This window comes from Chiloscyllium punctatum, chromosome 9 (genome assembly GCF_047496795.1).
Source record: "Chiloscyllium punctatum isolate Juve2018m chromosome 9, sChiPun1.3, whole genome shotgun sequence".
NCBI lineage: Eukaryota > Metazoa > Chordata > Chondrichthyes > Orectolobiformes > Hemiscylliidae > Chiloscyllium > Chiloscyllium punctatum.
The window spans coordinates 14,277,422-14,292,996 of NC_092747.1; the positions used below are offsets into that span (position 1 = coordinate 14,277,422).

Consider the following 15,575-nt stretch of genomic DNA (forward strand, 5'->3'; position numbering starts at 1 on the left):
GCCTGTGTGGATTTTACACATCGTCCCTGTGGGTTTTCTCCCACAGTCCAAAGATATGTAGGTTAGGTGGATTGAGCATGTTAAATTGCCCTGCAGTGTCCAGGGTTGTGCAGGTTAGATGGGTTGGCCATGGTATATTATTGTGACAAAGTGGGAGGGTTGGTGCAGATTTAATGGGCTGAATGGTCCCAATCTACACTAGAGGGATTCTATGATTTTCCTCATACAACCCAGAAAGTAGGGTCCCGGAGTTCAGTCTTTCCTTCCAGGGAACTGTAGGGCCATTCTGAAAATTTGGTAAATGTAGGTTTTGTGTAGAACATGTACCGCTGAGACAAAAGGGCCTGGATTCAAGCCCCACGGCAGACATAATTAAGATTGAGACATCCATGTGGGACAGGGGAGTGCTGTTCTATCTGATGCAAAACTTTAAGCAAAAAGCTCAAGCAGATTTGAAATGATTCTATGGTGCAATTTGGAGTTATCATGACTATTCTTGCACTCATCATGACTGTTTTTGCCTTTATAATCTTTAAATTAGTATTCATTGGTGGTGAAGTGTGTAGGATTGTTTTAAATGCCATGTAAGTGATTGTTTATACTTTATTGTGCAAAGTCAGTAGAAATCATCTATGTGGATCCCCAGATGTTGAATTATGGAATCCTTACAGTGTAGAAACAGGCCAAACAGCCCATTGAGGTCACAACATCCCTCCAAAGAACATCCCATCCAGATCCATCCCCCTTACAACCCTGCATTTCCTATGGCTAATCCATCTAGCCTAGACACTGCAGGACAATTTAGTATAGGAAATCCACCTGACCTGCATATCTTTGAACTGTGGGAGGAAACCCTCGCAGACATGGGAAGAATATGCAAACTCCACACAGATAGTTGTATCTGATGCTGTGAGCATCAATGCTAACCACTGAGCCAACATGCCACCCTAATGACAAAAGAGTTGAGAAGATTCTATGATCCAAAATTTGGAGGTAAAGTTTAAACTCATGGAATTATAAGCAAACGGTTGACCTGATGAGGGCTCAGTGGAGTGACAGAACACATATCATAATGAGGAATGGTGGTTCACTAATTGGCAGGATGTGCCTGTTGGTCCTGCTATACAACCAGTGTTGGAACCACAATTACACCATAAGTTTTCATGACAGAGATCAATATTCAGGGAGTTACCGTTGAGAAACTGAACTGGACCAGTCATGTTTAAATATAGAATTAATACTTTTAATAGTAACTCCAAGAGCAGGTCAGAGGCTGGGAATTCTGAGATGAGTATCTCATCTTTTGACTCCCCAACACCTGTCCACCATTTACAAGGCACAAGTCAAGAACATGTCAGAAGGTCCCAGCAGTTATTGACATGAAAGTTAGATGCGAATGTTGCCAATTAGTCATCTATGCAGGTTTTTTAAAGTGCATTATTTAATGGAATGTGGGTATCTCTAGCTAAATCAGCATTCGTTCCCATCCTAAGTTGCTCTAGAGAGGATAATGGTAAATTGCCTTCTTGAACCGCTGCAGTCCATGTGCTTTGGGTATAACCACAGCAACAAGGGAATTCCAGCAACAGTGAAGCAATAGGGTACATAGGGTGTATAAGATGCTAGTTAGTGCTTAGGTGGAATATTGCATGTAATTCTGGGTGTCCCACTTTAGAAAGGGTGTAAATCATCAGAAAAACGCAGAAGAGATTCACAAGAATGGTTCCAAGGTTGAGAAACTTCAGTTTTGAAGATAGATTGGAGCAGTTGGCAGTGGTCCATCCTTTTGAGAGGAGAAGGCTAAGAGGTGATTTGGCTGAAGGTTTTGAAGTCATGCGGAACCTGGATAGAGAACGTTGAAAAAAATCTGTTCCCATTCATAAAAGGATCAGGAACAAGAAGGTGCAGTTTTAAGAGAAGCAAATGTATTGTGAGGAAAAAAAACTCATTTACACGGCAAATTCTAAGTGTCTGGAATGCACTGGCTGGATGTGTGGTGGAAGCAGTTTTAACCAAGGCATTCAAGAAAGCATTAGATGAATATTAGGTAGATAATACTGAGATGATATGGAGGGTCATGAGGAAGGGGTGTGCATTCATAGACTAAGTGTAGATACAATGAGCTGAATGGCCTCCATCTGCACCATACCAGTTCTATCATTCTCTGATAACCATTGAGTTCCAAGTCGGGTTGATGGGCACCTGGGAGGGGAACCTGCAGGAAGTGGTGTTCCCATGCCTCTTATGCCCTTGGCTTTCTAGGTATTGGCCGTTGTTAGTTTGGCAGTTACTATCAGAGAAGCCTCAACAAATTGCTGAGTACCTATCTATGGTACAAACTACTGCCACCATGTGGTTGCAAATGTTGGTGCATGATTAGCTACCTACTTGTACAACCCTTTCATGACAGATGGGGTGAGCTGGTTGAGGGAACGTATAGAAAGAATCTGATGTGGGTATCCTTATTGATACGTAGAAGATTCTTTTGGGATTTGACAGGGTAGGTGCAGATAGTTTGCTTCCCCTTGCAGGACAGTCTACAACCAGGGGCATAGTCTCAGAATAAGGGGTGACCCATAAGAGGAGGAATTTCTTTTCTCAGATGGGTAGAGAAACTATGCAAATGGCCATAGAGTTTGGACTCAATGAGCCAAATATACACAGAATAGGGAAATGATTCAATAACCTGTGATGTCTAGCAGAACTGGGCAGAAGTGCAGGAAGGATGTTGCTATGGCAGGGAAGTCTAGAACATGGGTCACAGTCTAAGGATACAGGAGAAAACCATTTAGGACTGAGATGAGGAGAAATTCCATCACCCAGAGATTGGTGAGCCTGTAGAATTTGACCCCATAGAAAGCAGTTGAGACCAAAACATTGTATGACTTCAAGAAGAAATAGCATTGAAGCTAAAGGGGTCAAAGGATATCGGGGAGAAACAAAACGAGCTATGGAGTTGGATGATCATAATAAGTGGGAGAGCAGGCTTGATGGGCTAGGTGCTTGCTCGTATTTCCTATGTTTCTATATTATAAATTCTTCAAAAGAATAACATCCTCGCTAACTTTCTGGCTGAAATTAAGTCGTTCAACCTTAAAATGCTCCTGTTTCTTCCAGGAGCTGTGATGATGACAAGCAGCAGAACACTGCGATTTGAAGTTTTTGACAATGGAACACTGGGAATTCGCAACGTCCAAGTGCAGGACCGCGGGCAGTATTTGTGCACAGTGCGAAACCTGCATGGCACAGATAAGGTGGTGACCACATTGATCGTACTGGCCCAGCCTCCGAGGATAGATGGATCCCGCTACAAAGACACCACCGTCTACCTGGGACAACCGTTCCTGGCGGAGTGCAGAGCTGAGGGCTTGCCTGTTCCCCAGGTTTCCTGGCTGCTGCCCAGTAGAAAGCTCCTGCAGACCCCCGGCATTGGCATTGGTAGAGGAGGAGGCAGCTTGACGCTATCACAGAACGGGACCCTGTCCATCAGGGAGACCGCGTTCTCAGACCGTGGGATCTACAAGTGCATCGCCAGTAATGCCGTGGGAGCAGACACCATGACGGTGAGGCTCCACGTGGCAGCACTGCCACCCATGATTCAACAAGAAAAGGCCGAAAGCCTGACTGTCGCTCCAGGCCAGGGCATCCACGTTCACTGCACTGCCAAAGCTGCACCCCCAGCAAATATCCGCTGGATCCTTTTCGATGGGACACAGATCCGGCCTTCCCAATTTATCAACGGCAACCTGTTTGTTTTCCCAAACGGGACACTTTACATACGTAGCCTGTCAGAGCGTGACGTGGGAAATTACGAATGCGTGGCGACCAATATAGTTGGTGTTGCCAGGAGGACAGTCAGCATAAACATTCAAAAGCGCTCAGCGACCGCCAAGATTACTGTATCCTCTCCCCAAAGAGTAGACATTAGCTACGGAAGCACTCTACACCTGGACTGTGTTGCTGCAGGAGATCCAGGTCCAAGAATACTCTGGAGATTGCCATCAAGATTGCTAGTGGATTCACGCTACAGGTAGTTTCCATTTCCATTTATTCCGGAGTGGGATTTAGAGTCACAGAGATGTACAGCATGGAAAAAGACCCTTCAGTCCAACTCATCCATGCTGACCAGATATCCCAAACTAATCTAGTCCCATTTTTTAGCATTTGGCCCATATCCCTCTAAACCCTTCCTATTCGTTATTCCATCCGCATGCCTTTTAAATGTTGTAACTCTTCCAGCTTCCTCTGTCAGCTCATTCCATATACGCACCAACTTCTGCATGAAAAAGTTGCCTCTTAGATCCCTTTTAAATATTTCCTCTCTCACCTTAAACTATGTCGTCTAGTTTTGGACTGCCCCACCCCAGAGAAAAGACCTTGGCTATTTACCCTATCCATGTCCCTCATGATTTAATAAACCATTATGAGGTCACCCCTCAGCCTCCGACGCTCCAGGGAAAATAGCCCCAGCCTGTTCAGCCTCTCCCTGTAGCTCAAACCCTCCAACCCTGGCAACATCCTTGTAAATCTTTTCTGAACCATGTCAATGGCAGGAAGACTAGAATTGCATGCAGTATTTCAAATCTGTTACATTTCCTTGATTGTGTGGGCTGGCCTTGCCCAGACAAAAATCAACCAGCATCTTTCTGAACTTATACAAACAGGTGGTAAGGGAGGTAGATTGTTTTCTGTACAGGGCATCAGTGAACCTGATGGGTCATTAGGACAATTGACATTGTAGGTGTTTTCCAATCAGTCTGTTCAGAGGTAATATCACACATACCTATGGAGCAAGAAGGACTTCAAACTTGGGCCTCCTGGCTAAAGGTTATGGTCACTACCAATGCACAATTGATGATAGCTTTCAATTCCAAATGTTGTGAATTAGATTTAACTTCCACCACCTGCTATACTGGGATGGTGAACTCTTACCCCCACAGCATTAGCCTGGGTCTGTTGGATGACTTCTCCAATGACTTTACCACTACACCAAGATCTCCCCCCATTTTCAGCTGAGGACATTAGAGCCTTTGTAGCAGAAGCTGTCTCAATGATTTGGTGGGTGAATGTACAAGCCAGTACATTATACCTGAGCTACAATCAATCAGATGTAGCTCACGTGATAGCTGGGCCTGTACTTTTAGTCTAAATGTTATGTGTTCAAGTCTCCCTCCAGTGAGTTGATGTAAAATTCCAATTTGAATCCCAGTGTGTTGTTGGATGGCAGCATTATCAGCTGTCTCAAATGACTGTATAAGATCCCACAGGCTACTTTCTAAGGGGCAGAAAATGGACTTGCATTGTAATACATTGTCCCAATGCTCTCTTCAGCCGATGGAGCAGTTTTGCAGGTCATTCACAGTCTTTTTGCATCAAATGGACAACCAATTTGTGTGCAGCAAGCTGTCAATCACTGTGATAATGACCAGACATCTTTTCTTTTGCAATGTTGGCTGAGGGATAAATTGACGCCAGGATACAGATGAGGATTCTTCTGCTCTGCTTCAAAACATTGCCTTGGGTCATTTACATGCACCTGAGCAGGCAGAAGTCACTAACATTTTATGCAGAAGACAGAGGAAGGAATTGCTCCCTGACCTTCTAGTTAACAGTTATCCCTCAAGCAACATCACTAGAAAATAAAAGACTATCTGATTATTCATCACCATCTTTCTTCCACCTCAATATTTCAAAAAATATTCATTGCCTGTAAACACTTGATAGGGATCTTATGAGATTGTAAAATGTACTATATGAATCCAAATTTGTTCTATGTCTGAATGCCTTTTTTGACTCCTATTTTTCATTGGATCTGGATGTTGCTGGCAATATGCCCTTCCTTAATGTTCCTGGAATTGATTGGCTTGCTAGGCCATTTCAGAGGGTAGTTCAGAGTTAATCACATTGCTTTTGGTCTGGAGTCATGTATAGGCCAAACCAGGTAAGGATGGCAGATTTCTCTCCCAAAAGGACATTACTGAATCAAATGTGTTTTTACCACAAGTCGAGTATGATTGTCATAGTTACCATTACAGCAACTCATCTGAGAATGTTGGGCCTTGCATTGGAGAACAAACCACTTTGCTTTGCAATAATAAGTAAGCAATTTTAATTGGGCAAAACCTGCTCACAGCATGAGATGTTTAATTCCATAGATGAATGAGAGGTTTTGGAATCTGTCAACAGACATGGTTTTAGACTGAAGTGTGATGATCAAAATCCATCCTTCACTGAAAGACCATAAGGCCAAAGGGCAGGATGCAGAGATTTAGCTCATTACTTCGAATTCATTCACACCAGTCAACTCCTCAAACCTTTCCTTATATCCTGAACAAATGGTTGCAGCCCAGGTCCAAGAACAACAACAACTGTTTATCTATGTAATGTACTTTTAAAGTAATTGCTTTGCATTGCCACAAGACATGTAGCCCATGGTTTGATTCACCACATTCGAGAGATAGCTATTCTTGTCTCTGCTGGTGGTTTGTGGCCATGTAATGGTTTCTCCACAGTTATGAATGATTCAAATTGGTTTCTGCAAACTCTTTCAGTTGCACTTATATTTGTCTCTGTAAGTCCATCTCTCACGAATACTATCCTTTCTCTACCACCTCTTGCTCGTATGCTGATGTCACTATTTCTATAAGAGATAAGAAATAGGAATGGAGTAGACCATTCAGCCCCTCAAGCCTGCTCCACATTCAATAAGATTGTGGGTGATCCAACATTCCTCATGTCCACTTCCCTGCATTTTTCCCTATAATTCTTGAGTCCCCAACTGATCAAGAATCTATGTAGCTAAGCCTTAAACAGAACATAGAACAATACAGCACAGAACAGGCCCTTCAGCCCACGATGTTGTGCCAAACATTTGTCCTAGCTTAAGCACCCATCCATGTCCCTATCCAATTGCCGCTTAAAGGTCACCAATGATTCTGACTCTGCCACTCCCACAGGCAGCGCATTCCATGCCCCCACCACTCTCTGGGTAAAGAACCTACTCCTGACATCCCCCCATACCTTCTACCCTTCACCTTAAATTAATGTCCCCTTGTAACACTCTGTTGTACCCAGGGCAAAAGTCTCTGACTGTCTACTCTATCTATTCCCCTGATCATCTTATAAACCTCTATCAAGTCACCCCTCATCCTTCGCCGTTCCAATGAGAAAAGGCCTAGCACTCTCAACCCATCCTCGTATGACCTATTCTCCATTCCAGGCAACTTCCTGGTAAATCCCCTCTGCATCCACTCCAAAGCTTCCACATCTTTCCTAAAATGAGGCAACCAGAATTGCACACAGTACTCCAAATGTGGCCTTGCCAAGGTCCTATGCAGCTGCAACATCACCTCACGACTCTTGAATTCAATCCCTCTGCTAATGAATGCTAATACTCCATAGGCCTTCTTACAAGCTCTATCCACCTGAGTGGCAACTTTCAAAGATCTATGAACATAGACCCCAAGATCCCTCTGCTCCTCCACCTTACTAAGAACCCTACCGTTAACCCTGTATTCCACATTCTTATTTGTCCTTCCAAAATGGACAACCTCACCCTTGACAGGGTTGAACTCCATCTGCCACTCCTCAACCCAGCTCTGCATCATATCTAAGTCCCTTTGCAGCTGACAACAGCCCTCCTCACTATCCACAACTCCACCAATCTTCGTATTGTCTGCAAATTTACTGACCCACCCTTCGACTCCCTCTTCCAAGTCATTAATAAAAATTACAAACAGCAGACGACCCAGAACCGATCCCTGCGAACTCCACTTGTAACTGGGCTCCAGGCTGAATATTTACCATCTACCACCACTCTCTGACTTTGACCGGTTAGCCAGTTCTTTATCCAACTGGCCAAACTTCCCACTATCCCATGCCTCCTGACTTTCCGCATAAGCCTACCATGGGGAACCTTATCAAATGCCTTACTAAAATCCTTGTACACTACATCCACTGCTCTACCCTCATCCACATGCTTGGTCACCTCCTCAAAGAATTCAATAAGACTTGTAAGGCAAGACCTACCCTTCACAAATCCGTGCTGGCTGTCCCTAATCAAGCAGTGTCTTTCCAGATACTCATAAATCCTAATCCTCAGTACCCTTTCCATTACTTTGCCAACCACCGAAGTAAGACTAACTGGCCTGTAATTCCCGGGGTTATCCCTATTCCCTTTTTTGAACAGGGGCACAACATTCGCCATTCTCCAGTCCCCTGGCACCACCATCTTCACCACAGTGAAGATGAAAAGATCATTAAATATACCCAAGGACTCTGTCCCCACAGCTCTCTGTGACAAGGAGTTCCAGAGACCCATAGGCCTCTGAGTGAAGAATTTCCTCCTCATCTCAGAATTCAATTGGTGCCTCTTAATTCTGAGACTATGTCTCTGGTGTTAGACTCTCCTTCAGGGCTATTATCCTCCCGGCATTTAGCCTGTCAAACACCTTTTAGAGTTCTTTATGTTTCAATGAATTCACCTCTTATTCTTATAAGCTCCAGTGAGTGGAGTCCCAGCTTTTGCTCATACGCTAATCTCTCCATATCTAGTGAACCTTGTCTGAGCTGCTTCCAGCGAAATAATATCTTTCCTTAAATAAGAGGATGAAAACTGTTCCAGATGTTGTCTCCTCAGCACCTTGAATGGCTGTAGTAAGACTTGCCTCCTCTTATCCTCTAACCCCCCCTTGAATAATGGCCAACAATCCATTAGCCTTCCTGATTACCTGTACTAATGTGCTAGCTTTCTGTGTTTTATCCTTAAGACAATTGTGTTGCAGCTTCTGCGGCTTTTCACCATTTAGTGGGTGGCACGGTGGCACAGTGATTAGCACTGCTGCCTCACAGCGCCAGAGACCCGGGTTCAATTCCCGCCTCAGGCGACTGACTGTGTGGAGTTTGCATGTTCTCCCCATGTCTGCGTGGGTTTCCTCCGGGTGCTCCGGTTTCCTCCCACACTCCAAAGATGTGCAGGTCAGGTGAATTGGCCATGCTAAATTGCCCGTAGTGTTAGGTAAGGGGTAAATGTAGGGGTATGGGTGGGTTACGCTTCGGTGGGGCGGTGTGGACTTGTTGGGCCGAAGGGCCTGTTTCCACACTGTAAGTAATCTAATCTAAACAGTCTCATGAAGATATACGTCACCACTTCATTATAGTTTGTCCATTCCTATGATACAAAGTACATCAAGACACTTTGCAAGAGAATGTAAAGCAAAATATGATTTCGAACCACATAAGAATAAATTAGATCAGATGATCAACAACTAGGTCTGAGAGGATGATCTTCCATATTGTCCCAATGGAGGAATGTGTTGCTTCTCACATCCAGATTGCCATAGGTGAACTAACTGGTGGTAGATGATTTAGAAGGGCAAGGGTTGGCAGACACATGGAATACCAGAACCCTCCAAATCACTCACCATCCTCACATGAAACTGTATCCTTCAGTGTCAAAATCCTGGATCCCTTCCCAGTCAGCATTGAGGCTGTACCAAAACCAAATATACTGCAGTGGTTCATGAAGAGCTCACTTTCACTTTCACAAGGGCAATTAGGATTGGCCAATAAATGTAGGCCCAGCCAGTGATGCACACACCCCATGAACCTACCAAGAAAGAGGAGACAGGCAGCCGGACCTGGACAGCATCTAACATTGACCACCTAAGAGCAGACCAAAGGGGATGACACTTCACCATCAGTAAAATGATGGTCAACTTGCAATTTTTAGCCACTATATCCAGGGTTTATCTCCAAATGGTTGCACTTTATTCCCTCTCTCACCAATTTCCTCGCCTTCTTAAAACCTACTTATTTTATCACATCTTTGGCAGCTTGCCCCATTCCACCCCCCACCCCCCACTCCCCACCCCACAATGTTCGCTTGTGTGTTCATTGACACATTTTGGAAACCCCACTGGGATATCGTTTAGTATGAAAGGGGCTCTAGATGTGTGAGTTATTGGAGCATCTCAGGAGTTAAGGATGAAATTTGCTGTTTGGCTGTATCATCAAATCAAGTTTTACTCCATCTGATATTGGATCAGTAATGCAGGAGTAGTGGACAGCAAGAAAACTAGAGGCAAATACTGCTGATGCTACAATAAAAATGGAAAAAGTACAGTTCAGTGGTTAATGCTTTGATACCATAGCAAAAAAGCAAATCTTACAGCCAAGATGCACACTCATTTGCATGAGTTAGAATACCTCCAGTTCCAAGCATAGCCCTCACAGTATAGATATTAGATATTAAAGTCGTCAAGGGGGGTGGAGAGAAAGCAGGAAATATAGCATTGAGGTAAATGATCAGTCATGATATTACTGAATGGTGGAGCAGGCTCAAAGGGCTGAATGGTCACCCCCTGCTCTGAGTTTCTATTCTTCTAACTTGGCCCCACTGAGATCAGCTGGATAGAGTGTCACAATGACAAACCGAGGATCAGTCCTCACACTGTTTCAGCTCTTACAAAGATATGATTTGGGAAAACTGCCTATCTAAAATCTGGGATGTAATTAAACATGTACACCTCACAAGGGTTAAAGTAAAGTGCCAGCTCCCACATGGAAATGGACATAGCAAGGTTCTAACTACCAAAAACTTACATTGGAGGTAAAATACTGCAGATGCTGGACAGACACAGAGAATGCTGGAGAAACTCAGAAGGTCTGACAGCATCTATGGAGAGAGAAACAAAATTAATGTTTAAGTCCAATATGACCCTTCATCAGAACTGAAGAAGAGTCATACCAGAATTAAAACATGAATAAAGTGTTCTATTGTTGGTCACTAAGTTCTGAATGTGTCTTTTTTTTAATGTTTCAGTTACAGCAAGAGAATCAAAGTATATGACAATGGCACCCTGGTCGTTCAATCAGTTACAGATAAAGACGCTGGAGATTACCTTTGTGTAGCCAGGAACAAGATGGGAGATGACTTCATGGTGCTTAAGGTGAATGTGATGATGAAGCCAGCAAAGATTGAGTACAAGCAGGATGTCAAGCAGAAGGTTATGTATGGTAAAGATCTCAAGGTTGACTGCATTGCATCAGGATTACCAGATCCAGAGATCTCCTGGAGCCTCCCAGATGGTACCATGGTCAACAGTGTCATGCAGTCCGATGACAGTGGGACAAGAACCCGCAGATACATAGTTTTTGATAACGGCACCCTGTACTTCAATGAGGTTGGGTTGAGAGATGAAGGTGACTACACTTGCTATGCGGTAAACCAGATTGGTAAAGATGAGATGAAGGTCAACATAAAGGTCGTAGCAGAGCCACCAAGCTTCCAGAGTGGCACTCCCTCCCTTGTTCAGGTGGCGTACGGTGAGTCCTTCACAATAAGATGTGGAGCTAAGGGAGAGCCAACTCCCTGGATCAGCTGGTACTCTCCAACCAACAGGTTCATCCTGTCCTCTACAAAGTACCAAGTCACAACCGATGGTACTCTGCACATACACAAGGTACAGAGATCAGACAGCGGAAACTACACGTGCATCGCTAGAAATACGGCAGGAGAGAGTAGAAGAATCGTCACTGTGCAGGTAAACATCGAAGCACCCAGCATTAATGGGCAGAAGGGCACGAATACAGTGATCAAGGTAAAAGCAATGAAGGAAACCCGCAAGCAAATAGACTGTAAGGCAGAAGGGGTGCCTCCTCCACGGGTCATGTGGGTGTTGTCAGAAAATGTGGTTGTAACAGCCCCATATTATGGAAGTAGAATTCAGGTGCATCACAATGGAACACTTGACATCCAGAGCTTGAAGAGGTCAGATGCAGAAAAGTTAGTGTGCATTGCTCATAATGAAGGAGGAGAAGCCAGGCTGACTGTGCATCTCGAAGTAGTGAACACCCTGGAGAAGCCTTCGTTCACCAACCCACTTAGTGCCGGGGTTGCCATTGTGATCGGCAACAGTGTAAACCTGAACTGCTCTTCTAGGGGGATTCCAACTCCGGAAACAACCTGGATCCTACCGGATGGGAACAGGCTCCTGAGCGGTCAGCGATTGCGAAAGATGTACCACGGTAGGGATGGCACCTTACACATCAGTAGTCCATCTGCCGCAGAGGCTGGAGCTTACCGCTGCATTGCCAGGAACACAGTGGGCTCCGTTGAGAGGTTGGTGACTTTGGAGATTGGCCACAAACCCGAAATACGCAATCGGTACACGAGTTTGGTCCAAATCCTGCCGGGAGAAAGGATGAGGCTGGATTGCATGGTAGGAGGAAATCCGCAACCTGAGTTATCCTGGGTTTTACCCAGTGGAGTGGTCCTGAACAGACCTCAAGATGTAGGCCGCTTCTCTGTCTTGCAGAATGGCTCACTCATTGTTAATGATGCCTCTGTGTACGACAGAGGGACTTACTCTTGCAAAGCCATGAGCGACCTGGGCCTTAGCTTCATGAGTGTCTCAGTGATTGTGATAGCCTACCCTCCCCGCATTACCAACGGGCCGAGTCCCGTGACATATGTGAGACACGGTGTCTCGGTTCAGCTGAACTGCAGGGCCATGGGGATCCCGAGAGCGGAAATAAGCTGGGAACTTCCAGACAAGACCCGGGTCACTGTCATAAATCAGGCTCGCTTGATTGGAAACAAATACCTTGACCCGCAAGGGTTGCTAATTCTACAGAATCCGAGCAACAGAGACACTGGCTTTTATAAATGCACTGCTAAAAACCTGCTGGGCAGCGACTCGAAGATGACCTACGTCCATGTTTTTTAAGTGAGTGTTTCTTTTAAGATTGTTTCCTCTCCTCCCCCCTCCCCCTTATTAAATGACCTTCAATGGACAGTGCCAGTTGAGACCACCTTGCTGAGCGTTATGAAAAGGTGGCACAGAATATTGCTTCGACGCGCTCTCAAATGTTTTCCCTCACGTTTCTCTTCAAGTTTGGCGGTATGAATTTCTGCTGACTTGTGCTGTTTAAAAAAAAAAGATGACCAATTTTAAATTTGTGCTGGGTGGATATAAACACTGATAATTTCAAACCAGTTCCATTCAGAAGGAGAAGGGCAGCAAATACATGGGAACACCGCCACTTGCAAGTTCCCCTCCAAGCTGCTCACCACCCTGACTTGGAAATACATTGCCGTTCCTTCAGTGTTGCTGGGTCAAAATCCTGGAATTCCCTCCCTAACTGTATTGTGGGTCTACCTACAGCACAAGGACTGCTGTGGTTCACCACCGTCTTCTGAGGGGCAACTAGGGACGGGCAGTAAATGCTGACCTGTTGTCCACAAATATACAAATGAAAAGGAGTCAATTGTTACCTCAGTCTTCAGTTGGAGGTTATGAAAAATATCCAGCACGCCACTCGTCAGTACGAGGGATTTTCTAAATACAAGTGTCATTTGTCTCTAATTGTCATTGTTTGCAGGAAAAGAGAAATTTTGGCTTTGTTTAATGAAAAACTGTCTCAGCAATCAATCCCATTGAGTTTGAGCTTGTTGGTAATGAACTCTCTCCTGAATCATTGATCATTGTGGGTAAAGTAACATTGGTGTCAATGGTGCTCTTGCAATGAACAACAAGCTGTGACTGTGGAAAATGGGACTTGAAGCTTTTCTATATTAATGTGACATGAAGTCAATAAATTTTAGAAGTCAGGTAACGTCAAGCGATACATTTTATACAGTTGTTAGTGCTAATTATTTTAATAACCAAATTTGATTTTACTAAGTACTTCACACCACAAGCGGCAGTGGTTATCAAATGGAAGATTCCCCCTTTCAAATAGCTTCATGACATGATACGGAGACCATTTGGCCCATCTTGCTTGAGCTAGCTCTTTGAAAAGGCTAATCCAATTAGTCTCACCCAGCTGCTCTATTGCCAGCATCCTGTGATTCCTTTTCTCTCAAGTATTTATCCAATTCTCTTTTGAAAGAGACGATTGAAACTGTTTCCACTGCCCTTTCAACCAGCATACCACAGCTTGATGCATGAATACACTTGCCCTCCTCTCTGGTCTTTGGCCTATTAACCTAAATTTGTGTCTCTGGTCACCAAATCTCCCGCCATTGGAAACAGCTTCACCGGCTTTGTTCAATCAAAACTCTTCATTTTCAACATCTATCAATCCCCCCATATTCTTGTCTGCTCTTAAGGATAAGCTTCTGTAGCCTCTCTACATAATAGAAGTCCATCATTCTTTGTACAAACTTGAGTAAATCTTTCTGCGCTCCGTTTCCATGAATTTGGCATACAGTTCGGGACCCAGAATTGGATGCAATACTCCAGCCAAAGCTGAACCAGTGATTCAAAAGATTTCACATCATTTCTGGACTTAATTGTACATAAATAATAAATATTTCTAGTAAGTTACTGTGAGAATTATCATTGCCATTACACAACCATGTAAATAAAAATGACTGTGTTTTAAACATGAGTAGCTTGTAAGTTTTATGTAAATCTTAGGATGTTATTAAAAGCAGGGATGCCGACTTACATTCTCTGCTCAGTGATCCACATTGGTTTATGTGCAACTCTGGTATTGTGCTATCCTGACCACAATGACCCAGCTCTGTGACAAATTAAGCTGAACAATGTGACAGAAGGAATGTCACAATTGGCCACATTCTCCATATAGCCTTAGAATACAGGACTGCCGTGGTTATGCTTTGTGACTACTACTCAACATCTGGACAATAATCCAGAGAATGTATGCTCGGATCAAAATGAGTTTGAGAATTGGAATTATATTTTACAAACCATGTTACTGACACAGAGAGCCAATCTTGGTAAAAGTGATCCATAATGTTGTCCAATGTTTGGTAAATAAAACCCAACTTGCTCACTAATACAGGGAAAGAAAATTGTTGCCCTTACCTGGTGTGGTCTACAGGGATTGTAGTCTCACACCAATGGGACTGACCCTTCAAGCAATCTCAAGAACCATTTCAGGTTTATCAAAGAATATCCAGTTGTGCACAATACGAAGGGCAGTAACTACCAGTGATGCCTCTAGTCTGAGAATGATATTGTGAAAAGACTAAGTGTTGGGAAAGCAGTCTGTTATAGAATGTTGCTCAGGATGGTAATCCCTGTCATCTCTGCACTTTTTTATGGCATAGATGGTCATTAATGTCAGAACGGCCAAATTTGTCCCAATATTCCACATTTTTGATCAGGATGGAAGACGTGTGTTCAAACCTATCATTAATCCTTCCGTTCTCAATTGTCACCACTCCAAGTCCTGCCATCAGAAAGCACATCAATTTCAAATATCCATCAATTTCTGAGAAGCAGCAAGCCAAGCACTCCGCACCCAGACACGTTGTACATCCCCATGATTCATGTCAGACACAAGCACATCCATTGTGCAGGTGTCAATTAACTCAGTTGGCGGGATGGTGTGATGCCCTCCGTGCATTCTGGCTCTGGCCAAGGTCACCATGAATGCCCTGCTATCCCAACTTGCCCCTCACCTGAGGCAGGTAGATCAACAGGTTAAACCCACCAACAGTCGTCCCTCTCCAATGAGACATCAGGCCTCAGTGACTGACGTGACTTTTCCCCATACACTGCACATGAGAATAAAGGACAGGAGTAGGCCATTTCACTCGAGTC

At 44.2% G+C, this 15,575-nt stretch overlaps 1 protein-coding gene across 2 annotated transcripts in view; it reads left to right on the plus strand.

Moving 5' to 3' along the window:
- The window catches only part of mxra5a (matrix-remodelling associated 5a), a 58,181-nt gene extending 43,792 nt beyond the window's left edge, over positions 1 to 14,389 (plus strand). For both annotated transcript variants that reach the window (XM_072576892.1, XM_072576893.1), the window contains exons 6-7: positions 3,118 to 4,030; positions 10,823 to 14,389. In XM_072576892.1, the coding sequence (XP_072432993.1) occupies positions 3,118 to 4,030; positions 10,823 to 12,728 (2,819 nt within the window). In that variant the 3' untranslated portion in view covers positions 12,729 to 14,389. The remainder of the gene's footprint in view (positions 1 to 3,117; positions 4,031 to 10,822) is intronic.
- The last annotated feature ends 1,186 nt before the right edge of the window (positions 14,390 to 15,575 follow it).